Below are 26,851 nucleotides of genomic sequence, written 5' to 3'. Positions count from 1 at the left end.
CACCGCCAATTCTGCGCATGCGCCAGCCCCGCGCGTGCGCCGGGGAAATACACACGGGGGTGGTGCCCCGCGCATGCGCAGCGCCCCCGGCGGCGCCCACCGCGAGGCCGGGCAGAGCCGCCGTGTGGCGCCCGCCGCGGCTCGCCCGCCCGCCCTCTCTCTCTCCCCCGCCGCGGCCTGCGCGCAGCTCCTGCCGGGGCGGGGCCGGCTCCTGCGGCCGCCCCAGCGCAGCCCCCGCTGGGCCCGTCCGAGCCGACGGCATTTCCGGGGGAGGGAGCGGGGCGCGGGCTGGCGGGGAGCGGCGCGGCGCGGCGCGAGCAGAGTTGACTATATATGGTCAAAGGCAGGGGAGAGCGGCGGGCCGCGCGGGCGCTTCCTGGTTCGTGCCGCTGGGCGCGCGGGGCTGAGGCGGCGGCGCGAGCGCCACAGGCCGGTCCGGACCCAACCCAGCCGGAGGCCGCCGGAGCCAGAGGCCGGTCCGCCTGCGGGGCTGCGCCCACCGCCCTTCCAGCCCGCCCGTGCTAGTGCCGGCGCCCGCGCAGGAACAAGTGGGCGAGGATGCCGTACGAGATCAGTAAGCACCGGGGGCCGGAGCGGCGGGGCGCGGGCTGCCGAGGGACGCGGGGTGGCGGCGGTGGGGACTCCCCCGCCGGGGTCCGGAGGCGGGCGGTTCCTCCTGTCAGCAACAAGTGACCGCGGCTGCCGGCGGCGGTCTGGCTGCTGGGCTGGCGTCCGGGAGCGGCGAGAGATAAAACCTCGTTTTTATTTTATTTTTCCTCCCCGCTTTCTCCTTTTCCTGTAGAAAAAGTGTTCGCCAGCCTCCCGCAGGTTGAACGAGGCGTTTCCAAAATTATCGGAGGTGATCCTAAGGGCAACAATTTTCTTTATACCAACGGAAAATGTGTCGTCATCAGAAACATTGATGTAATGTATCCTGTTTTATTTTGTTCCGTAGTGTAGAGCTTTAGATAAGTTTTATTTTGTTTCCCAGCGCCTCTCCTTTAATAGCCTGTGCTTCCTTCATTCACAGTTAGTAATTTCAATTGAGGTCACAAATCTGTGATCAGCAGCAGGGGAATAAGCAGGGTGCATGACTCAGGCATAAAACCATGGGCAACGACGCCTAAAACCTGTAGTAAATCTCAGTAAAATGTGCGGTTCTCTCCCTTTCTTTGCATAGAATTTGTAGACAAGACTGGTGTGTTCTTTTTGGCCCTGTGTATCTTCTGAAGTATTGCTGTTATGAAGTTGAGTGTTGTGTTTGCCTAATAAATGAACTTCCCTATTTGCTGTGTTGAGGCTTTAGCTTCTAAGAGAAGCAAATGTTTGCAAACACCTATCTTTAAATGCATTAGTCCATAGCTTATTTTTTCCCGTCCTGCCCTTGGGGAATCAAAACATTTGTCAGTTGCTTGACTCTCTGGCAAACTGTTTATGTGTTGAGTTCTCAGCCCTGGTTACAGGGAACTTTTCTAATCGATTGAATATTAGAATGCCCCAGTTACTGTTTTCAGTGGTGTGGAGGTTTGGGGCTTGTTGTTTTGTTTTGTTTATTTTTTTTAACTTTTCTGCTGGTAACTAGAGGAATGTTAAGTGAGTCATTTAAATGATTTCTGTTCAAAGATGGCATCCCTTTGAGAAGTAGGGAGGAAGCGTTACATGTCTAGGCTATTGTCTTGCTACTGGTTTTCAAAAAATACTTTTCTTCACAGTAAATGTTTGTTCTTTAGAAAACCAAATCCTCCCCTAGATTTAGTTCCCCTGTTACTGCAGATGTGGCCTGCAGGGGGGCAGGTCATACCTCTCTGGAATTTTTAGGTCTCCACAACAATGGATTTGTTTATGGCTGCTTCTGTAAATCACCCTTGTAAACTGATTTTTTTAATTACCTATTTTCCTGATGTATCTCATGACCCCTACTATATTCAGACATTTTTTCATTGTCATGCTGTAATACAGAAGTGCTACTAATAACTTAATTCTTTGCAGGTTTCATGTTTGGTATCAGTTTAAATTCATCCACTTAAAAATGAGCTTGTGCTCTGGTGTCAGTGTCTCAGTGTAATGTTGTCTTAGTGTTTCACTCTTGGTGTTAAGAAAAGTTCAATTTTCTGAAACCAGAAGCCCCAATTAAAGACTGTAATGGCACGCAGTATGATGAGAGAAGAGTGAAAAGCCACTCTGCTTACATTACACTTTTTGCCCAAGTTAATGGATTATGACTTGCTCCCTCATACTGTTATTAGTGCTCATATGACCCTATTTTGGGGGTTAAATTGGAAGAAAACAATTTGCTTTTATCTTCCTGAATCAATTAATTGAAGATTTGCCCAGTGCAAATGTTGGTCCCAGCATGAGCCAGAATGTAGTGCACGTGGCAAGGTCTGAGTACAGGCGAGGTGGGATTGTGGGAATTCAAATTTAGGCTGTTTAAACTCTCAAGGGAAGCTGAGAATGGAAGGCATAAATCCTTCTAGTTTTATGGTGTAATTTGTGCCAATACGCAGACTTACCTGACTGTTAAGGAGAGTCTGCTGTTGTTAATAATTGACAGGTGACGCTCTGCAGACAGCTATGGAACGTACTGTAGCAGTGACACAGAGATTGACCCAAGCCTGTGCTGTGGCTTGTGTGTTGGAGCATGCTGTAGTTTGTTCACAAACCAGTGTGGAAGTGTGTCCGCTCTTAGCTGAGAGCTGTGGCTTCTCTGAAAAATACGGAAGCCTGTAATAGTTTGCAACATCCAAATTAAATACTGTGAGGTCTGCGTGTAATTCCTCCATGAACAGTTCTCCAGTGGGGTGGTTGTACTCTAATTGAATAACATTAAAATGCAGTGATCACCTTTCTCTTAAGTCTGAAGCTATCTAGTGTTAGCTAATCAGTGGTGATGAATATGCTGCTCAGGGTTAATGCTTGATCTTTGAGCGTAAGAATAAAAAGTCCTGGAACAGTGCTGGAAAAGCACTGTGAGTCAGAAGAACTAATGATATTTGTAAGGTTTCATACCTTGTTAATATTTTATTGTCTTCATGGGTCTGAGTCTACTTTGAAGCTTGGGACTTCAACTGCTCACTTTCATATGTGGCTCTGGTTTCAGTGTTTGAAATAAGCCACATAAGCTCACTCTTGTTGAGTCTGGTATTAGGTAATGTGTTTGTCCCAGCTAACAATATAAACTTATCCTAAAATCTCTTTAGAAGTGACTTTTTTTGGGGTTTTGTTCTGAAAGACATACAAGTTTAAAAACAGACTGTACAAGCAGAAATAATGTTATCAAATAAACAGCATTTAAATTGGCAGCTTAGACTTATTACCTGGTTTTCTGAATGTGTTTACAGTATAATAAATTTGGGAATCTAGCGTTTAACCCCTTAAGTCAGTCTGTTAAGTCCAGTCTCTCATCATCTTAGCTTTCTGGCCTCTTCAAGATCCTTGCTGTAAAATAGCAGCTGCTAATGAATGCCACTGCTAACAAAGTATGGTGATTTTTAAGCTCACTAAACTTGTAGATGATGCAGTTACAGAATGGGGAAAACATTGTCTTGTCTTGCATAGATAAAATTGAGTTGCACACAAAATGGAGAGTGACTTGCATGCTGTAAATGCAGATGATTGTGACTTAAGTAGGGCTATAATGCACTCAAGCAATGTATAAAAAGCAGGAATGAAAAAGAGCTGCTTCTTGCATGAGTAAGCTGTATTCTGTCTCCTGAGATGTAGCAGTAGTGCAACAGCAAGATCTCTTGCAAGCAGGAGACTGTCTGCTTTCTAACACAGAGCGGGTGTTTTAGTTTTTCCTGATTGGATGTCTGAGTCATACCATAACATCAAGTGGTTGTCTGGTGTGGTTGAATAAATCTGTATTAATTATAGCAGTTAAAATAAACTTTTGTTTTGACCATATGAGCCAGATTTCTGGTGCTGGGAGATATCTGTTAACCAGTAGAAAAATTCTTTTAAGGTATAGTGTATTACTGTTGTAGCATACATGCAGTATATTTGGAAAACATGTAGAACATCTTTTTTACACAGTTCATTTGAGAGCAGATTTTTGCCTTGGTTTCATCCTTTTTTGATTTGTATGGTACCTTTGTAGTGTAACATTACTGATCTGCTGAGACAGAGTCAGTTTTGTCCAACCTGAAGCATCTGAAAACATGTTTAAGACTGAAGAGAGAAAATTATGATGGAGTGGCAGTGAATTTCTTCCTGAACTCCAGTACATTCCTTGATAGGAGGGAAAACATATTTTCTGGTGCTAGTCTACTAGCTTTTTAACCAGATGGCAATCGGCAAGGAAGAGCAAGCCTCGTGCACCTCACTGGTCATATTGAGTATATGGTGATGTTTAATGGCCATGCAATCTTGTTAATGGTATGCTTAATTTTCATACTCAACTATAATAGAACTTTTGGATGTGTGCTGCAAAGCACAGCTAATGTTTAATGTTCTGTTTGGGTAACTACCTTACCTGGGCCTGCCCCGTAAAAAGGAAGCCTGATGCCTGGCCTGTTATTTTGGAGAGTGTTTCTCTACCTTTCAGCAGGTTTTGAAGAAGAAAGGGTCACAGCAGTTCTGGCTATTAGAGGAAATACTTTGTGTCAGTTGTTAGAAATTAGTGTGTTTTAGTGGTACTGGAGAGCAGTGTTCAACAATGTGTACTGCACTGCTCAGTTTTAGACAATGGCTCAATTTAAGCTGGAAGGAAGAGTGAGAGAGGAGGCGTGCAAGGAGAAATTCCGAATTTTATTTTTGAATGTCTGGTTTTACTCCTTTGAAAACCAGGAAATACAACTTAGTAACTTTTTTTTTTTTCCTTTAAACTAGAATCCTGCAATAGCTGACATCTACACTGAGCATGCCCATCAGGTTGTAGTTGCCAAGTACGCTCCCAGTGGATTCTACATAGCATCTGGAGGTAAAGTATCAGTGCGCATGCTGTGTGAGATATGTGGACAGAGCTGTTGAAGTGCTTGATGGAGTAGTAACACTTCACATTTATGTGTAGAATATACATGGTCAATGTGACATGCTTCAATGGGATTATGTATACATGCCTGAGGGAGGAATGATTTCTGTATTTGTTCCTCTAATATCTTTCTGAAGCAGTGAGTTTAGTGACACGCTTGGTCCTTTTAAAATTTATTATTTAAATCAGAAAGAATCCAGAAATGAACTTTAAATACTCGGTGAGAAGTGTTAAAGAAAACAAATCTTAGTGTAGTGAAGACTTGTGCAGCAGAATGAAGTTATTTCTGAAATACAGGACCATTGTTTCTGTTTGCTAATAAACTTTGGTACTTTGGGAGCCAGGCAGGTATTCTAGAAGAGTTCATACTGCTTTCATTTTCCTCCTCCTTTCTTCCTGACTGAACTTGGCAAGACTTGGCATGACTTTCCTTAACATTTGTAACCTGAACTAAAAAAGCTTTCTTCTGTAAGTTAGCAGGGGAAGAGGCTGATTCTCAGTTTCCATGTAATGCATATGAATCAATAGTCTGAGAATGGGTAACATGGATTTCTACAGTAGGAATTTCCTGGATTGTTAGTGGAAATGGCTGCAGTTTTTAATGACTTACAAAGAATTAAACAAACCCTTTTTAATAGAAGCTTGCTTCAAATAATTGATATTTTTCAGGAGGACTGGTATACAGTTGAATACTAATAGATACTATAACTTCCATTTCTTAAAAATATTTGCAGTTAATCTACAGAATTTTTTTAAATCTGCTTGCCATTGTCAATTAGAAATGCTTCATGAGTAGTGTGCCCAAATACAGAAATACTTTCTAAGTAATGTATCTGAAAATAAAACATTGTGATTATGAGCTGCTTAGAAACTGAGTCCAGACTCATGCACAGGTCTTAGAGTGGAAGTTTCATAGCAATTTTAAGGGAACAATATTTTTTTAAATGTAAAATATTCTGTCCTCCTTAGCTTCCTGTATATGAGAAAACCGTACTACAATATGTACCTTTTGAGCACTGGGGAACCTTTAAGAATACTGGCACAACTGTTTTGGAGTGGGTTTTTTGTTGTTGTTGTTGAAGTTTTTTTGTTTTTCACCCTTCCCTGTCTGAAAGGAATGAGAGCCAGGATTTTTTTGGCTCAGTCTTGTGTGTGGACCATATGTCAAATTTAATACCTTCTTAAAATCCAGTTTGCATTCTTTATTCTACAGACGTGGTGCTCTAGGTTTGTGCTGTACTTAACCCTCAGAATAACAGCCTGTTTTTTTCTTTTAGCCTTGTAGATTTTCAGTCCTCTCTAAAATATATAATATACAAGTAGGCTGATCTGTGAAGAAGCTTTTCATTAATGATCAGCTTAAGGAAGCTCCTTGTTCCTAGGGCTGTATTCAGCTGACTTTTTTCAGCTCTCTGTCATACCTGACTAAATGAATTTAGGCTGCAGTATTTCCCTTAAAAAGTGTCTCCTCTCTGTCATTTAAAAATAGTTTTGTGATACTGCTGAGCATGGGGTCTGAAGATAGTATCAGGCTGTTTAGGCTGTTCCTAAGTATAACACGTATGATTAATTTCTCTATCTATAAATCTGCATTAGCCATGCAGCCTGCATTAATACTTCATGTGCTTGATGAGACAGACCTTTGGCAATATGCTTCAGGGCTTTTATGGTAATTTCTCTTACTGCAGTCATAACAGATGTAGTAATGGGAGATACCACCACAAAGTTAAAGCTATATGTGTCCTAAGTGTTTGCTCCATCTATTAATAGATAGATTTTGAAGTTCACATTAAAATCTGCTTCAATAACAAATTCCCTCTGTATAATGGAGGATTCTGCGTCTGTCCTTTCAGGAGAAGTGGAGAAGATGAGTTCAAGATCAGGTCCCAAAGATACAGGGTTGCTGTATGTTTAAATTGAACTGTAAAGATGCACCAATAATTAGCAAGCTAAACTCAAAAACGTTCTGCTGAGGTGAAAGGTATATATTTTAGCACGTGGTTTATTCTAAAACAATGGCTTTTATGAAGGGTCCAGTACACACAGAATTTGCTGTGTGGGTTTCATTAGAGATGCATAAACCTGTCTGTGTATAGAACAATTCCTCTGGTTGTGGTGCTGCACCACAGTAATTGCTCTGAATAGAAGCAAGCTCTAGGTCTTAGTAATACTGAAAGGAAACAGTGTCCAAGAAAGCTTTCATTATGTTAAGTCTTAAATTGTTATGACCTGTATTATATCTGCTGCTTCTGACGTTACCATTTTTGAATAGTCTGTTGGATTCCTTTGTAGAAATCTAGATAGTGCCAGTATCCACACACAACATTAAGTGTGTGCATGCTTCTGTACAAAAGCATGTATGCTGATGAGTGTGCATGAATTGCATTCTATGGGCAGAAATCTCTTTATGTTTACATATACGTAGTATTTGTATGCAAAATGGGTTTGCTTTGAAGGTACAAAAAAGCTGAGGTATGAATTTTAGTGCATTAGCTACTGTCTACCGGATTACTCTCTTATTGTAGACACAGGGTGGCTTCCCAGTGAAGTGTGAGTAAGTGATCCTGTAGCTGTTGGGGTGGAGGGGGTTGTTTGTTTTTTATACTTAGTACATAATAGCTGAAAACATTAGAGTTCCTACCCTCTTACTCTGCAATTTTTTCACGTCTGTTTGCAGAAGTTGTCTCTCTGTTGTATTTATCACTGCATGTCTTGAATGGCAATACCTGGTAAAAAACATAGTCTGGTGAAACAGCTGTAGTTTTCAGCATTCCTAAATCAAGCGATTTGTAGTAGTTGTGGTAGGGTAAGAGAATAGGTCCCTAGTACAAGTGTTCAGTGTAGCTGAAAATCTGTATCCTGGCAGATTGCTGAATCATGTGACTGAGCCATGCTGTAGAAACAATAGTTATATTCTATTTTATTATGGCAGATGTCTCTGGAAAGCTGAGAATCTGGGATACTACACAGAAGGAACACCTACTGAAGTATGAGTATCAGCCGTTCGCTGGAAAAATAAAGGACCTTGCCTGGACTGAAGACAGCAAGAGAATTGCTGTGGTTGGAGAAGGAAGGGAAAAGTGAGTAATTCTTTTCTGTGTGTGTATATGTATATACATATACTGTAAACCTTTGTATTCTAACAAAGCAAGTTCTTTGCAGAAAGCTTTTAATTCTTCAAGGGAAGAAAGTCGTGGCTTGTTCCCTGTTTAGACTTCAAGTTGTGCTGTTCTGTGGCAGAATTCTTTGTGCAGTACTTGACAGCTGTAAAACTACTTGGAAAATACAGTTTTGTTGGAACCTGCTCAATTTAGAAATTTTGTGGGTCTTGTTTGCTTTTTAGAGGTGGGTGTTGCATTCAATGCTAAATCTTCAGTCTGCCTTTTCATGGATTTTTTTTTTTTTTGGTCTAATTCTGATAGACTAGGAAGGGAGAACCACAAGACAATTCTACCTCTTATTTCACCCCTCCCAAATTGAGAGGACATGATTGAGTAAGAGTAAAAAAAAATCCAAGAAAAAAAGGATATCTGATTTTTTTCCCTCAGCAGCACACCCATATTTTTAGGCCCTATTATGGTAGTTAAGAGAAAATCACAATCAGTGGTCCTTACCTGACAGAGATGCCCGTTACAGTCAGGTTTGTGTCCTTTCTTTAACGTTTAAATACTGACAGAGAGAGAGAGAGAGTCCAGACCAGGTAGTCTTACGCTGAAAGGCCTGAAAAACATACTGTGGTCCTATTCCCTGATCCCCTGCACCATTTTTTAAATTCCCATCATGTAGTGTGTTTTGAATTTTGAGAGACATTCTTTGTCCTCCATTGCCCTCTCCACCCCTGTGTGCCCCTGGGTAAATGCTGTGTAAATTTGCTCTCCTACTTCAAAAACTCTGGTAGTTTCCTGTTAGGTGGATGCACTTTCAGTCTAGAATTTTGCTGATGTGATTCTGTAGAGTTTTAATAGCAATGCTCTGACGGTTTATTGTCACTGTACTGATTATACTGTTGTGGTTTTGTTTTGTTTTTATTTTAAGTTGATTTTAAGTAAGAACTGACAAATGCTGTTAAAACTATTCTTCCTTAAACCTTTAAGTAGTAATAGTTGTAAGAGTGATGGTACCCAATCTAGGCTAAATAATCAGATGTCATTGTTAGCCTAGCTTTCTGCATTCTGTGTAGTGGCTAGGCAGATGGAATAACTTACTGCTTTCTTTTATAAACCAGCAGACTTCTTGGAGAATATCTTTAGGATCTTGGAATTTTAGAAGCTTTATACATCAAACTTGCTTGTCTGTCCCCTTCAGCAAATCTCTCCTATTGAAGATTAGTTTCTCTCTGTGGCAAGATCTCAAATAGCCTTCAGGGAACTATGATGCGCTTGCATGAGATTAACAAGATGACCTAATTTCTTTTCTTTGAGTGCACTCAAATCTACTGTTTGCAGATTCTTAAGGAGTTAACCTATGCATAATTTTTATGAATTGTAGTTATTATGTGCTTTTCTAACTAGATTTGGAGCAGTGTTCTTGTGGGACAGTGGTTCTTCTGTTGGTGAGATTACTGGGCACAACAAAGTGATCAACAGTGTGGACATTAAACAAACAAGACCGTATCGTCTGGCAACTGGCAGTGATGACAACTGTGCTGCTTTCTTTGAGGGACCACCATTCAAGTTCAAGTTTACCATGAGTGTGAGTTTAAGTTTCGATGTGGCTCTGTTGAACTGTGCGACAAGTTGACCAAAAGCTTTCTAACCAGGTTGCAGTTCTTGTCACAAGTAGCTGATTAAGGGAGTGGAGCACCACCCTTATGAAGAAAGGCTGAGGGAGCTGGGTCTCTTTAGTTTGGAGAAGAGGAGACTAAGGGGGGACCTTATTAATGCTTATAAATATATAAAGGGTGAGTGCCATGAGGATGGAGCCAGGCTCTTCTCGGTGGCAAACAATGATAGGACAAGGGGTAATGGGATCAAGCTGGAACACAAGAGGTTCCACTTAAATTTGAGAAGAAACTTCTTCTCAGTGAGGGTGACAGACACTGGAACAGGCTGCCCAGGGAGGTTGTGGAGTCTCCTACTCTGGAGGCATTCAAAACCCGCCTGGACATGTTCTTGTGCGACCTCACCTAGGCGTTCCTGCTCCAGCAGGGGGATTGGACTAGATGATCTTTTGAGGTCCCTTCCAATCCCAAACATACTGTGATACTGTGAGCTGTTAGAACAAACTTTTGAGACATAATTGGTGTCAAGTAGCTTTCCTAAACCTATACAACTGGAGGCTTGTGTCAGGCCAAGAAACCTGAATGAAATGATTGGTTAAAAACAAAACCTCAAGTACTTCAGATCTCTGTTTTTTTGGCAATTCATTCTCTTTGATAACTTAAGAAGTAGGGTGTTTCATTGGCCCTGTTGGTGCTTTCTGAGCTCTGCCTTCCAGTGCAGACATGTAGAAGTTCTTAATATTCTCCAAGGTTCTAAGGTGCTTGATTCAAGAAATGTGGTGATACAAATGGAGTTTTCCAATCTGCTAAAGAGTGCTCAAATCTGAAATCCCAGGGCAGCTTAGAAGGGCTGAGTGTAGATGTTTGAAAACGTAACTGATTTCTACAAGGAATGAGTATGTAACTTGTGTGGTCAATTTTTTGTTTCTATGTTCCTTTTCACTTTTTCACTTCCTGTTTATTATTCTGCTAGTTAAAATCTCTAATGTAAATGAAACAAAGCCTGGAATTACCATGTTGAAGACATTCATTGTTACTTGAGGCCAAAGAAAATAAAAACCCAGAAGCTGCTGCAGCTGTTTCTGATGGCAGAAGACATGCCTAAAAACCCAAAACAAACAAACAACAACAACAAACACACAAAAACAAAAAAGCACACCAAAAAAAACCCAAATGAAACAAACAAACAAACCCCACAGACAAAAAAAGCCCCACAAACCTATTGCAGAGATACAGGATGTTATTACAGTAGGAAATTGAAAATGTTTAGTTCGTATTTTCTTTTTAAAAACACAGTAGTAGGCATTTTGTTGTTTTTCTTAAGTGTGTGCCTTGGGTAGTCTTTGTGCACTGACTTTAGTAAGGATTCCGTTCCTGTTCTAGAAAAGGAATTGTTTTGAGCTCTGCAATCCAATGAAATGATGTGGTTGCCCAATATATTTTTGAACTTAAGCTGATACGTGCATTTTGCTAAGCTGGTTCTTTTGGAATTCTGAAGTCTGAATTGCTTACCAGTGCTCCTTAGACTAGTATGTGATACAGTCTTCCTTTTAAAGTGATATTTGAGTTGATATATGGGATTCTGCTACAGGCTGATATATGGTTTAGATTAGAGCTTGAGGTATCATCAGGAAAAAATAAATCTGTAGTTAAAGAAAGTAGGTTAGAACCTGCCTTTCGTAATACTAAAAATAGCCTCCCAAATCTCTTTGCATGGGAGCTTTGGCCTCATTGTGGTGCTTCCCTATTTAACGTGTGTTTTCTAGTTAACATGGTTTGAATAGTCTCCTACTTGTAAATGGTCTATTTGGGGAGCATGTATCAGTCTTGCCTGATTACTTCACCACTAATAGAGTCTCCCAGAAATGGAAATCCAGTAAAATAATAATTTATTCTTCATGCCTGTGTTTTTTACAATAAGAAGGATACAGTACTCTTCTGTGTATAAAACTTACTTGTGCAATGAAGCAAGAGTCAAAATCTGTACAGTGTTGCAGAAGAACTTAGTGACCAGTGGGCAAGAATCCTGTGTTTGCATCTAGGCTGCAGCTGAGGGTTTTTTCCTGCCTGTCCCTGAAACTGGGTACTCGCTCACCTGGTGGCCTCCTAAGTTGTCTGAAATACACCAGTATTGATGTCACAGTTTGTTCCCTGGACTGTTCTTGATCCCCATGATCCTCTTTAGACAAAGGCTAGACTTCTTCTCTAGCAATTCTCTACAGCAGGCATCTCCTACACAGCTAATTTGTGGCTCACATGTAAGAGAACTTGATTGTTACTGGATTATCTTTTATGTAAAAAGGTCTGTTCTTCTTTTTTGTACTGATTTTTACTTTTTTTTTTTTTCATACAGGACCATACACGATTTGTGAACTGTGTGAGGTTTTCTCCTGATGGGAACAGACTTGCTACAGCTAGTGCAGATGGCCAGGTAAAAAACAAGGGACTCTTTTTGTAGTGATTTTAGCATGAGAAGATTTTCATGTGCATTTTGGAAATAGGATTAGTATTGTAAAATCCATGCTGCTTCTTTTTTCACGCCAAGAAATAACTGGCTTTAACTTTGAAGTGTATTGCTATATAAGCTGTAGCAACTGTCATCCACCAGAGTATTCTCACTCTGCTTTTCCCCCCACTCCATCTCCCTAGCATATTGCTTCTCTTACATGTTCTTTTGGCAGGAACATACTAGAATTTTGGAATATGTATGTCCCTGTTATGATACTGAAGTCCAGCTGAAAATACTGAACTCGCAGATAGCAACCCAGCTCCATGTAGGCTCCCCACTGATAAGGGCAGGCTTGATAACGACCTGTTGCCGTAGGTAGCTCCTCCATTGAAGAAGGCAGACTCCCGTGACTGCGGTGCTAAGCAGCTGCTATCACAGCAGAAGTCAAAAACATAACATCATCCACAATTTCAAATGTGAGGATCCGATGTACAGAGTGGCTTTCTGTGATTATTTACAATTGTCATCTCATTTATTTAGTCTTAAATATTAAATGCAGGAACACTTATGCCTCTTGTTCAAAAAGCTAGTGTTTAATAAACATACAAGCATACCATATAACAAAAGAATGATCTGTACAGTGCAAGTACCAGTGTTTCAGTTCTTATACTTTTTCTGTTACTGCTTTTCTCTTTAAGCTACATGTCTGTGTGCTCTCTTTAAGATTTTTGTCTATGATGGGAAGACTGGAGAGAAAGTGTGTGCTCTTGGTGGAGGCAAAGCTCATGATGGAGGTATTTATGCTGTAAGTATCGCTTCATTTGTACAAATGGTCCATAGTATTTCATTACCAAGTTCATGGACCGTGAAGTCTTGCAATAATAAATGCATTTACTATCTTGTGGTGACATTTGTTTTACAGATTAGTTGGAGCCCTGACAGCAGTCAGTTGCTTTCTGCTTCTGGAGATAAAACTGCTAAAATCTGGGATGTTGGTGCTAATTCTGTTGTCAGTACTTTTAACATGGGATCAAATGTATTGGATCAGCAGCTGGGTTGTTTGTGGCAGAAGGACCACTTACTGACTCTCTCCCTGTCCGGCTACATCAATTATTTGGACAAGAACAATCCAAATAAGCCTTTACGTGTCATAAAGGTAGGTTAAACTTCTGTTGTTGCACTGGTTTCTGCAATAAATGACGCAGTGGTTGAAGTTGTTCAGATGAAATAAGAACTTGAAAAACGGTTTTGTTAAATTAGCATTGCCAGCCAAGCTATGTGTGACTGACTCTTGCAAGTCACATAAATCAAGATGTTAAAATGTTACATCTGTAATACTGTGCTTTGTGCAAGTATACAGACTGGTTTTGGTTTCACTTAAGGTTATCAGTCAGTTTCATAGTAGGTTTTAAGCATTGTTGAAATGAGAAAAGAAATGTAGCATAGATAAAAAGCTACCAGTGATGCCTCATTCTACCAGAGCTAGTGTATTGTGAACAAGATGACTAGGGGTACTGTGCAGTTGAGCTTTAATTTTAGGAATTAAAGAGTTCCCTGACACAGCACTCTCATGGGACTTTACATTTTTACATGAACTAGAAAAGGCGTCCCAGATTCTTGCTATCGATGCCATAATGCTGGCAGTTGGTGTGAGTACATGGCCATATTTAGTCCTCTTCCCTGAATCATAAAGTGCATGAAAAGCAAACTTTGTAAGTGAAAAGGCCATGAAAATATTTTGGCCCAGTCTAATAAGGATATTCTCAGTGCCTATTCCTTCTCTTTAAGGAGTAGTATATGGAAATAGCAATCCTGCAACAGTTAACTGACTGCACCATTAATTAGTGGTGTATTCTGTATGGTTTTTAATGCTTGTGAATAAAGTAATGTTATTTTCTGAATAACCTATAGTTCTTCTCATATAAGTTGATTTATGTATGTGATAAGATGAGAAATCGCCTATCAATAACTGTTACTTGTGTCTCATTCACAGGGTCATAGTAAATCAATTCAGTGTCTTACAGTGCATAAAAATGGTGGAAAGTCCTATATTTATTCTGGAAGTAATGATGGTCATATTAATATCCTTTGAATAATAGTGATATTTGTTCTGACCCATTGACATGCATCTCTCTTTACAGTTGTGTTTTTCCCGCTTGTACTGAGGTGTGTTTTTGTACTTGTGTGGCACATGGATTGTTTCCTTTATTTGGTATCCCAAATGTTACTGGGCTGTCTCACCACTGAAAAAAACTTATACTTTTGAGACTCTATTTTAGTCCTGTTGGTTTCTGGAGCAAAACACTGGGAATGCTGCCTGGTTCTCAAAGGGCATGTTAAGGACTGAGGCTGGGGTGTGTTCAGCTAGAAGATTGTTGGCTTTTTTTCAGTGTTCTGAGGCTTAGAAGTGAAACTGCAGTCCTTCATCCTGCTTGCTGTGATGCGTTAAAATGGTGTCACTTTGGCATAAACCATTATAAATATAAGACTCGTTTCTTTATAAACATGTAGTATAGCATTAATAGTTCAAATTGATGTTAACCTAAAACATCAGGGAAAGCAAATCTTACAGGACTTCTAACTTTAATTCTTTTAAAAGTATTTCCCATTCTTGGACCTAATGCTAATTGTTCCACTATCTGCTGGGATAGGTCATTTAGCTCATTACAGAATATCAGAGGTTCGTTTTTAATTAGTATTTTGAGATTGTAAGGTTGGTTGAACCCTGAAACAGGTTGCCCACAGAGCTTGTAGAGTCCTTATAGAGATACTCAAAACCCAGTGGAGTGGGCAGCCTGTTGTAGCTGACACTGATTTGAACAGTGGATTGGACCAAGCAATCTCAGGAGGTCCCTTCTAACCTTAGCTATTCTGTCAATTATTTAAGTTTTTATGATGCTGTATCTGACTGCACCAGTATCTTCAGATGTTCCTTAATTCTGTTGTGCACATTATTGGGATTCTGAAACCGGAGAGAATGATGGCTTTTCTGGGAAAGGCCATACAAACCAAGTTTCTAGAATGGCAGTGGATGAAATGGATCAGCTGGTCACCTGCAGCATGGATGATACTGTGCGCTATACCAACCTTAGCAAGAGGGACTACAGGTTAGTTAAAATGTTGCATTTTATTGTAGTATTGCAGCCCTAATTGTTCTGCAGCAAGAGTTTTCTTGATTTACATGGTAAAGGATTTTATGCTGCAGTTTATTCAGGTTTTAAGTTACCATGGAAACTGTAGAAATGATTGCTGTACCAACCTTGCTTTTTTCTGTGACAACAAGAAATGCATCCCAGACTTTTCAGTTTGTCTCATCCCTTCCACAGGTTAGATAGAGATCTGACTTCTATTGGGTGGCTTAGTTTTGGGGCTGTGGGAAGGGCATTTGTTACATATTCATAAATACCCAGTAATATTGGTAATAAATGTGGTTAGGAGGGGTGGGACACAGCTGTTTCTTCATGGAAACTAGTTAATATGATGCCTTGAAGTATTTTGCTTTAAGATTACCTACTTAGTTTAAAAAATTTAGGCTCTAGTGTAGTAACATTGGCTTTCAATTTGAAGGTATACTGCCTGATCAAGATATTAGTGCTATAAACAGTAAACAGAAGGAAACTTTGCAGATTATTTAAAACAAAAAAAAAAATATTATGCATGTTCTTGATCATTAGTGGGTGATTATTTGAATAGACAGTTTTAAATAATGGTAGGCATGGAATAATTTTTGTTCTTTGTCCTTCCTGCTTCTTCACCTCGGCACATCTTCCTCCAGTGGCCAGGATGCTGTGAAAATGGATGTTCAACCAAAATGTTTAGCTGTGGGTCCTGGTGGTTATACTGTAGTTCTATGCATTGGACAAGTAAGTATAAACTTGCAGATTATCTACTCAATTGTTCTGTTAATAATGCCATGCATGGTGACATGATGGCTTCTGACAAACCTGTTAAGTGTGGGATCACCTTGCATGTCTGCAGAATTTCCCAGTAAGAGCTAGGGGGAACATAATTGAGCAGGATACTTGACAGGCTTGCCTTTTTGTATCCTGTATCAATTTGATAGTCTTATCTATAGATTTAAATTTCACGTGGTCCCTTGTGTGGATACATCTAAATTTGTTGTTAATACAGCTCTGTACTGGAAGGCTATGCCACTCTGAATCATGCTCTTGCATGATCTGTTCAGTGACATGATTTGTAGGAAAGAATGTCTTGCTTCTGCATTTTTCTTTGGGTTTTTTTGGCAATTAATCCAATTAACCAGTTAACTAATGCTGTTAAGCAGCATAGGTAGCTCTAGCATTCTTGCCAGTAGTATTCAGGTCATGCAAAATCAGAGAGATTGAATCGTGGCTACCTTGTATCAAAGCAGGCTTAACTTCTAATGATTTATGCTTTCTGTATGGATGCTTATTTTATGCCTGGGATTTTCAGTAGTGTTATCCAAACCTGTTTTCCATGTGAGTTATAGTTGCAGATGTCCATAGTATGGGACTGCATAGAAAATAGCTCTTAAAACTTAACATTGTGGTATTAACTTGCTACTAATTTAGTTCTGCCTCCGTTTAACAGGAAGGGAGTAAGCGTTGCTAAAAATGCTGTTTTGTCCGCGTTTCTTCCATGTTCAAACCAAATGAGATGAAGCTGAAGGCAGTCGAGCATGCCTTCAACTGCCTAATTTAGAGCACATCAGCAGTGCATGTTGAAGATGTTCCTGCTCATTGCAGGGGCTTGGACTAGATGACCTTTGAAGGTCCCTTCCAACCCGAACTGTTCTGTGATTTTACTCCAGTACAGCCGATTAGTCACTCACCATGCATTCCCTTAAGATCGGAGTATAGTTAACTTCTAAGCAATCAGAATGCATTTGTATTTATGATTAAGCAGTGTGACTTAGTCATAGTTTTGTATTAGGCATTTTGAAGAAGGATTCTTAGTTTCTGGTTTTCCATTTACAGATTGTCTTGATGAAAGATAAGAAAAAATGTTTTGCAATTGATGACCTTGGCTATGAGCCAGAAGCTGTAGCTATTCACCCTGGAGGAGGTACAGCAGCAGTGGGAGGAACGGTAAGGTTGCACGTCCTAAAACTTGCACTACTTTTAACGCTGGAACTAGTAACAGAAGCATTTAATAATAGGTGTGTTGTATTGAGAGGTAGTAGGGGGCAGTTGGTAACAACAACAGAATTGTAAAAAGCAAACTGTGTGCAATTGGTGTCTCTGGACTTTCATCCCCCAGGTTCTCCCACCATTGTTACCTAAGGTTTATTTCATTTTTTTTAATCTTGTATTTGCTCTTTTCAAATGGTCGTTGTTTTTACCTGGTGTATGCTTCGAAGTAGGCAAATTCTAGAAACTGGGTCTATATTATAGACTTTGTGGATTGTAGCCAGCATAAATGGTAGGTTCTTTAACCAATTCTTAATATAAGCACTACCAAATAGAATTGATGCAAAAAGTTCCAGAAATTGAGTAAGCCTTCCTCTTTCTATTGTAAAGTGATTTTTGTACCTTCCTCCCTTCTTCATTATTAATTTGCAGGATGGGAATGTCCGTTTGTATTCAATCCAAGGAACCTCTTTGAAAAATGATGAGAAGTCTTTGGAAGCTAAAGGTCCTGTTACTGACCTGGCGTATTCTCACGATGGTGCCTTCCTTGCAGTCTGTGATGCAAACAAAGTTGTCACTGTCTTTAGTGTCACTGATGGCTACGCGGTAAGAACTGTTGTAACAGGAGTTTCATTTGTTTAAAAACAAATTGGCATCTCATGAATAAATATGTTGTAGTGAAATACAGTGTGGCTTCTGAGACTTAATTGTTAAATCATTGATGCATCTGTTAGAGAATTCGTGTGCATTTTTTAAAGTGGACAACAATGCAGGGTCAACTTGATAAGAATCATGCAGTACAATAAAATTTAACAAAGTAAATAAAGCAGACTTGACAGTAAAATTCTGTGGGCTGTGGCACGCAGTTCCATGGTAAGAAGGGAGCAAAGGAAGGGATACATTAGAGTAGGGAATCTTGCTTTATCTTTCAGTCTAGTGTGTTTTAACCAAGAACCAAAAAATGGGCAATTTCCCCTCTTCAGCTGTATCAGCCTGTAAAGTCACTAAGCTTTGGCTGAAACTACACTGAAGTAAAAAAATAGGATGCTATTCCACAAAAACATTTCATTTTCTAAATGAAAGTTGAAGGAGTTTTACTTGTAGAAGCATCTGTGGGGTTATTTTAAAAGCCTCTAAGCAAGAAGGGAGTTGTTGAATATGCACTTTACAGGTCCAGCTTTCATAGGAAAAGTCTTAATGTTTACAAAAGATTTGGGGTTTATTGGCCTGATGAGTGTTTAAATAGCATAAAATGAAGTCACCACTTGGTTTAGGGCATCCATGTGCACCTGAGCTGTACATTGTCTGGAGTCTTGCAGTAACTTATTGTGATGCTACACGTTAAAAGTCAATAACACCATATCTCTATCTTTCAAATAGGAACATAACGTCTTTTATGGACACCATGCAAAAGTTGTTTGTATTGCCTGGTCACCAGACAATGAACACTTTGCTTCTGGAGGCATGGACATGATGGTATATGTTTGGACTGTAAGTGATCCAGAGACCAGAGTCAAGATACCAGGTATGTTTCCTTCAAAATTTTGCTTTTGAAAGTTGCAAGTAGTTATTGAAATCCAGCACTGTATCTGTTTTCTAGAACTAGTGGTAAGCAGGCTTTGAATGTTCCCAAACTAATTTAGCCACTGTGTTAATCTCTATCTTGCTACAATGGCCAGAACTCTTCTGTTATGTTATTTTTTGTAGTCACTTTTAAAATACACTACTTGTATTTAATGCAGCTGAAAATCAGATTTGGAATATGTGCTGGAGTCATTTTGTCCGCATAGCCCTCCTAATTTTTTTCTGTTATTTTGCACTGCCTTACAGATGCTCACAGGCTACATCATGTAAGCGGCTTGGCGTGGCTGGATGAACATACTCTGGTAACAACATCCCATGATGCTTCTGTCAAAGAGTGGTCTATCTCCTACAACTGAAAAAAAGCCCTCTCTTTGGAAGGACCTAATCAGGGACTAGAACTACTGCAGTGGAACATAGCATTTCTCTTAAAGAATCTGTATTGGCCTCTGGGTCTGCTATCATATCCTCATATCTTTACAGGGTGTTCATATCTGTAATTAAATGTACTTTGAAAGCTTTAGCCAGTAACAGTTTGCACATGAAAAGCACTTAAATTATGTCTGGAGCTTAATCTTTGTGCTGAACATTCCAGAGGCAACAGCCAAGCAAGTTGATGTGAAAGATTCAAACCCAATCACTTGTTCTTTTCTAACCAAGAAATATGAGACTGTACAGCATGAGAGTAATACTTCTCATTTTTTCTAATTACAGAACATTTCTGTACTAACGGTCATAGTAAGAGTATTTAGTTGTGATCTGAAATCAATCCAGCTGTGTGCAGCTACTGTATATTGCTTTGCTTCTCTGTACTGCACCGAACTGTTGCCTCAGATTTTCTCCTCCAGATAACAAAATGGGGTACATACATAATAAACTTTTTATGTATTTCATGTCAAAGCTTTGTGGTTTATTTTAAGGTGGAAGTGTGGGGTTTTGATGTACTTACTGTTGTGGGTATAATGTTTACAAATAATCATTGTGGCAATTTCTTGCTTCAGAAACACATTTGTTACTTTCATGAATTAAGAATGTCTGGTCATTTCAATGTCAGAAAAAAATGGTTCTGTTTCACGGATTAAAGATATTTTCTGTTTGAAGGAGGAGAAGCATGTTATTGTTTAAAAAAAAAAAAAAAATGAGTACTCTATCACCTCTTCGAAAAATACAGAAATTAAACAGTGAAGCATTGTTATGACTTGAAGTGATTTTTTGAGAAGATAGTGTTTGCTGAGTAAGTTTTATGCCTTTGCATGTGCAGAACAGTTGCATGGAAGCTGTTATCTAATGCGAACAGATCATGATCTTGTGTTTAGTTCCCTTCTCACACTCCACAACACCTTTAAGTGCTTTGAAGTGAGTGGCCCAGCAAGGGTGGAGGAGGACGCTCTGATGCAAAGTAGTAGGAAGATTCATTACCATCTCTAGTGGCCAAAAGAAGTTGTTGCTGTCCAGAACTTTGGAAGACCGTTTAAAAAAAAAAAACTCTGTTCAGTCTACCACTACTCCTCCAGTGCTCCTTGGTTTTTATTAAGCTTTCCTTTCTGTGTGGACTTCTGTGTTGTTTTTTTACCAATCATATTTCTATTGACACTAATCATACAGCAAATAAAATGCTTTTGCTGCTTCTCATACTGTGGACTATTGCTCAGTTGCTGAAAAAAATATTGCCTGTCAAAAACGATTTGGTGAAATGTCTTTTTAAAAGGGAAAATGTTGATTCCTTTTTGGAAGTGGTGATCAGTTGTCTTCTGGCATGTAAACCAACACATACATTAGAACAGTTAACATAGGTTGTATCCAAGAAGCAGAATATTTTGCATCATGGTTTTTTTGTGCTTACTGCATCTCTCCCTTAGCGATTTTGCATGTTTGCTTATTAACAATGCAAGGACAAGAGAAGTTTTGGAAAAGGGCATGTTTGAAATTAGGCGTAAGATCGAAATGAACAAGATTTCTCAGTGTCCAGCCCCTAAAGCTTGTTCTGCTATTGTTGTGCTAGTTCCTGTGCCATTCATCCATTGTTTCCCTAGACTGATCTGCAAGAGTTGCTATTGAATCTGCCCAGTGAGTTCCTATTGTAGTTGAATCCTTGTCATTTATGAGAGAATGATAAGGGGGTGGGAGGAGAAAAGTTATGCAGATGTCTGTGGGCGAAGAATTCACTGGCATATCCTGCTTTTTATAAGAGATGGGCCTGCTAGTGAAATGTGTTTTTTGAGGGAAAGGCTGTATTTCCTGGAGTCTCCTCCCTCAACAAGTGGATTCTGTCCTGTACGTCAGAGCCCGTGCACCATGTTTGAAAAGTGATGTGTAGGACAAAGTATTTTTTTGATTCCTGGAAGACTATCATAGCGCTCGTGTGGAATGCCTGCTAGCTAGAAACCCTGTATTAAGACTTGTGCTTGGATGCCTGCCTGTGGGGTGGTTGCTCGTGCTTCAGCTTCCATTGGATTTATTTATTGGCATGTGGCCTGAGCTTCTAATTCCTCAAGGACTAATATGGTCCTTGTAGCTGGATAGCAAAACCTGACTACAAAATTGAAAATACATTCTTCTGTTGGACCAGATGCCATAATGCAGGCTGCTTGCTGATCCAGCATAGGCAGATAAAGGAGCCAGTTGTACAGTTCTGAATTACTGATGTTTGCACCAGGCTTAAAGTCTTGCAGTAGACTCAAAAGTCAAGAAATAGTGATGTGGCAGGAGCCCCTAGCTACAGTGTGACTCTTGCTTTCTAATCTTGGTTGCACAAACAATGCCAAAATGGGCTTTTCTTTCACTGAACCATCCACTGATAACTTAAAATGCCAGGTATAATCATGTTTTAATTGTTCTATTTTTTTTTCTAAAGGGGAAATTAATACCAAACTCTGGCTTTGGCTGTATAAAGCAAAAGGATGCAGACCTTTCTGGAGGTAGCTACGTGGAAGCAGGCCATTGCTGAGTTTAAGCTTTCTCCTCAACAACCCTGTTTGGTGTGAAAACAGTAGATTGTCAGCCTCTGCAAAACAATGGGGACAGCCATCCACTGGTGGGGTGACTATAAAATGTATGTGAAGGAATGGAAGCTGTTCTTGCTGTTAGACAAACTCTGATTGTTTCAGCTGTCAATTTTCTTCCCTAGTCTCTGTGAGCCGTGTTCTGCCTGTGCTGAGAGACAGTGTGGAGAGCAGCTGGGGGCAGCTGCTCCTGTGGCAAGTTATCAACCCCTTGACCTGCGGTGTAACAGAGAAACAGCAGGAAGAGACCGGGTGATGGACTGTTGGGAGGTCCCCACTCCCATGGTACCGGAGTTATGTTCTTCAGCAGTAGTGTATGCTTTGTAGTGACCTCAAAAGGAAATATGTGAGATACTTAATGTGAATATGAAATTGAGGGTCTAAATGGGGTTGCAAATTAAAAAGAAAGTGTTGCTATTGTAATAGTTGTGACCATTTCAATGACAGTTCAAGCCCTGCCTAAACAAAGCTCCTCAAGTCCCCTTACTCTTAAAGGTTTCTGTTTTAAGCATGAATGTGCTTTTACCTCTAGCTGGCAGTTACTGGAAAGCAGGTTTCACTTCACCATGACTGGCAGCTTGCCTGCGTTGCAGTGAAAATGCAGCTTAATTAGGTCAGGGATAGATTTGGAGAACTAATGTGACCGGTGATTCCTCACAAGGCTGTGTTGCAGGGCTTCTCTCCCCATTTAACCGTGTGATTTAATCCTGGTTGCCTGCTTCATTTCTGCCATGCTTGTAGAGAACATTGGCCTTCCAAGAAGCTGGTCTATACCGTCAGCCAGAAACTTAACAGCAGCTGTTCTGTGGAATATCATCAGCAAATCCTAAATGAGATCTTTAAATGGAAAGGTGAGGGACATCAGAAATCCATTTGGAGATGGAAGTTGTTTGTTTTGTGGAAAGTTAGACACCTGATAGAATTATGGATAGACCCACAACAGATGTTCTGGCACCTCTGTTCCTCTGCTAAATGCTTTAGAGCTTCTCAGAGTGAGGATAACTGCCTGACGATCTTATTTACATGAATATTTTTCTGAAGTGAAATGCCAAAACTGTGGAATCCTTCAAGCAGGAACTAAATTTTTTAAAGCTACATTTCTAATCAGAGAATCCAAGAATCTCTCCTACTACACATGCTAGTATGTCACTGCAGATATTGTTTAATGATTGCAGCACAAGGATTTGCTGATAAATCCTTTTCACTACAATAAATTTAGCCATGACTCTCTCTGTGAGGAAAATATACTGAGGAGAAAAAGCTGCCTTTCTTGTGCCCAGGAGCAGAATGATGCAGTCAACTGGCTGGGCTGAGAACAACTCACAAGTTCTCACATATACAATGGATGCTTGTGCTAAGAGGGCCAAGCTCGCTGGAGAGGCTTGGGAATGAAGCTAATCAGTGAAGGAATAAATGGATGTCTTTAGCATACTACAGGAAGTTCCTTTGAGATACCAATACTATTACTGGCAGGAATGAAATCAGTTACACCAATTCACTGACGTGTTGGTGGACAAGACCCTGAAGACCTCCTTCATCCCTCCATCTAGTCTAATCTCATGTATGGAATAGGGCTATGTGCAATACTACACCAGGTCTGCTGTGGTTAATTTTCTAGCCAAGCCTTAGAAAACTTAAAAGGAGGCAGCCTCTTGAGTAATCTGTTCCAGTCAAGTTTTTCCTAACGTCCAACCTGAGACTTCCAAGCTGTATTGTGTGGCCATTGTCACTTGTTGACTTTTCTGCTCCTAGCAGGAGGAAGTTGAACACTATGGCCTTGGTATTATCCCCCTGGAATAACTTCTCTGTTACTACCTGCTGGCCACCAGTTGGATGCTGAGTTGTTGATTGCTGCTCTCTCAGCGGTGGTCCATTCCTCCAGCCCACATACCTCAGCTTCTAATGGAGACTGCTGTGGGAGGAGGTGTCTGAAGTGCAGCATTCTGTCTGTCCTTTCTCTCATCTGCATTGCTATCAGTGTGAAATGCATAGCTATCAAGTGGTCAGGTGTGACTGGCATGTGACAAGTCCATGTTGGCTATTCTTTTGTCCTGCAAGTATTTAAGTTTGAATTCCAATGGGAAGTGCTCCTTCATCCCTGCAGGGACTGCAGTGGAAGTGAACTAGCCCCCATGCCCGGGTCTTCCTTTTATTCAAAGCTGCAGCAGTGAGTAGCATACATCAGCCTTTTTCCAGCCAGCAGGGCCCTCTGATGTTAGATGTGATTTTTTCATGGATGATAGATAACAATCTCATAATCACACTGGCCAACTATTTCACCAGCTCTGGGTGGGTCCCATCGCAAACAGCCCTATGGACTCCAATGCATCCAGTTTTTAGGTAGTCCCTAAAATTGCTTCCTCCTGACGACTGCCCCCTCCACAGCACACTGACACACACAGAGCTCTGGGAGCGAGCCTGTCTCTGAAGAGCTAGGTCAGAAGTGTTGAGTACTTGAGTTTTTCTGTCATCTGGTGCCAAGTTATTTCCCCCATTTAACAACAGGCCCCAATTTTTCCTTTAAAAAATCATGAGGTACAGCTGTAATGTGCACTAAGTATCTGAACCACTGCCATGTTTCTCTCCTAAATCAAGGACAGTAGAAGAAAGTTTATTTTTATGGCCTAGTTGTCTGGGACTTACAGGGAGTATATTGAGTTTAAAGAATATTCCTCACTTTCAAACACGTTCTGAAATGATGGTCTTTATTTCTGAAATATTCAACTACGTAGCTGTAATAGCATTTACATCCCAATGAGAGGAGATTTGCAGATGGCTGTAGCTTCATGAAGTTCTACAGTTCATGGTTCACACTAACTCTCCATAAGCCAAACTGAAAGACATGCACACTAAACACAAGCCAGGCTCAGCTGTTTTCTTTTCCTGTTCTATATGTTTGCTGGGAGCCAAGTATTCTGCATATGGAGCTGTCAGCATCTGCAGTGGGGTTATTTACTGTTGGTCAGACCAGCCAGCCTGTGCTGTGGGCAGTCAGCCCTTATTTGTCTGTGAGTTAGACCGGTTGGTTCCGATTCCCCTTGGAGAAAGATAAAAGTTTGAAGTGCAGTTTATCTGCGACACCAAAAGGGATTTCTTCTTGGTTACCCAGAAATGCTTGTCATTCCCGATTGCCTGGTCTGCATGATTGCAGCAAGTCTATTCCACATGAACAAATGAGTCATCCGTATTTAGCAACCCCTGAAATCATGGCTTATCAACATTATTCAGGCTGGGTTGTCAGAGGATCTGACTATCTGAGAGTTGCTTCGTGTGTCAGCCAGGTCTCAGTTCCCACCTGTTGATTCGCTTTACTCTGTAAAGCTCGGGTAGCATTGAAATGGGAAGTGGTGAGTCTTCTCAGGGTAGCCAGGTGTGAATATTTAGGCTAAAAAAAATATTAATAGGTTTTTATGCTGTGATTCACATGCCCTGAAGACAGGCCAGATTTCTGGGTTGGCATAGTTAATCTTTGTTTCATGTACTCTGTTGTCTATACTCAGAACGCAACCTGTGCATGGTCCATACTGCAATTTAGTGGCTTGCTGTGTATATTTTCTGTCCATTTTATGTCCACTGACCCGCAGAGGGCAGCAGTGGCTTGGTGCTGCTCCGCTGGGGTCTCAGCATCTCTATTGTAGAGACTCCAGAGGTGACGTCTGCACCCAGGTATGACCCCACAAGGCAGGAGTGGTGGTTTTGGGGTGGGGAAATTGTGCAGGGAAGTAGCTGTGACCTAATAACTTAAAGCGTAAGGTGCTTAGACAAAGTCTTTCTACAGATTTCTCAACAGTATCTATTTGGAGGTGGAAAAGGTTCCCTTGTACTGAGTATTTTTGATAATCTTCATAGAGAATCCACTGCCAAACAGTTAAAAAACCCAAATCTTTAGTGCATGCAGCAGACTAAACCATGGCTCGGTTTACAACTACAGAAACACCGGCAACATATAAAAATATAAATAGAAACATCAAGGTAAGGAGGGGGTTAAGAACACACCTAAACATATCATACATGTACATATTTGACACTTTTTAGGCCTTGACAGTAAGGATGAAAATAATACCTATAAATGGCAAAAAATGGCTGACTAGTAGTTGCACCTTGCAACCAGTAGTCACCATGTTCTGGGACAAGATTTAGTCACCAGCATTGCCCTGTACAAAAGAGAATGATATTTATTAGTATCAGAAGTGACAAAGGGTTAAAGAACATTTTTATAGTTACATGTAGTAATCTTAGATTGCTGGATGAGAGGCGCTCAGTGCCAGGTTTGACCCAGGGATACGGGACACACTGGGATGGCTGGTGGCCGTGGTGACCTGTCAGGCTGGGGCTCCAGCACCAGGTGGCAGAGCAGCACTGCCCATTGCGTCTCCCACCTCTGCTCTTCCCACTATTCTCAGCTGATTGTTCCATCCCGGCTGACACTTCAAAATTATTTCTGTTTCATAAATGATTTCCCTGTGCCCATGTCTGATTGCAACCTGCAGCACACACAGTCACAAGCATAGTTTAAAGCCTGGGTCAAACACAGCTCATGTCTCAGGTCCATATGTGCTACCCAGCTCTTCTGGTGCTGTTCATTTACTCAGCGCTGCAGGTGAGCGAGGTCCCACAGAACAAGGCAGTGTGTCTAATGGGGAAGAAGACTGTTTGACAAGGAGTTGATAGGCAGTACGTCATGTTAGATCAGCATATCGCCAGTTCTTTCTGTTATGTGCTATATAGAAAATAACAGGGCCACTAAGAAACAGATATTAAAAGGTAGTCAGAAATATGCAGTCATACATTTTTACTATATTTATATGCCTGTGTTTAATAGCAAGTGTGTAAAAAGCTTTTCTTATAAGAGCAGAGAATGTGATGCCTCATGAAACTTGAATCAAAAACAAGATGATGAGTCTGCAGTTTGCAAGGCAGGAGAGAGGAGCAGATGGGAGAAGATGCGTGCACTGGAGCTTTGGCATCTGTGATCACTGAAGGGGTTGAAAAGTGCTAAGAGAATCAATGAGGGGC

The 26,851-nt window shown here is 40.6% G+C and overlaps 1 protein-coding gene across 1 annotated transcript; it reads left to right on the top strand.

The window, feature by feature from the left end:
• Window positions 1–336: 336 nt before the first annotated feature.
• Window positions 337–20,465, top strand: WDR1 (WD repeat domain 1). The gene is made up of 15 exons (XM_065060537.1): window positions 337–574; window positions 803–924; window positions 4,831–4,921; window positions 7,905–8,052; window positions 9,484–9,664; window positions 12,046–12,123; window positions 12,866–12,946; window positions 13,064–13,297; window positions 14,135–14,224; window positions 15,094–15,248; window positions 15,917–16,004; window positions 17,100–17,210; window positions 17,685–17,858; window positions 18,633–18,777; window positions 19,083–20,465. The coding sequence occupies exons 1-15, from the start codon at window positions 559–561 to the stop codon at window positions 19,190–19,192; spliced, it is 1,824 nt and encodes a 607-aa protein (XP_064916609.1). The 5' UTR covers window positions 337–558; the 3' UTR covers window positions 19,193–20,465.
• Window positions 20,466–26,851: the final 6,386 nt, after the last annotated feature.

Source organism: Columba livia, chromosome 4, assembly GCF_036013475.1.
Source record: "Columba livia isolate bColLiv1 breed racing homer chromosome 4, bColLiv1.pat.W.v2, whole genome shotgun sequence".
In the NCBI taxonomy this organism is placed as follows: domain Eukaryota; kingdom Metazoa; phylum Chordata; class Aves; order Columbiformes; family Columbidae; genus Columba; species Columba livia.
This window is presented reverse-complemented; position numbering and strand designations above follow the sequence as displayed.

Coding starts and splice junctions, on each gene's coding strand:
- WDR1 (XM_065060537.1), top strand. Junction 12,124..12,865: donor CAGCTAGTGCAGATGGCCAG/GTAAAAAACAAG, acceptor GCTCTCTTTAAG/ATTTTTGTCTATGATGGGAA. Junction 13,298..14,134: donor AGCCTTTACGTGTCATAAAG/GTAGGTTAAACT, acceptor TCTCATTCACAG/GGTCATAGTAAATCAATTCA.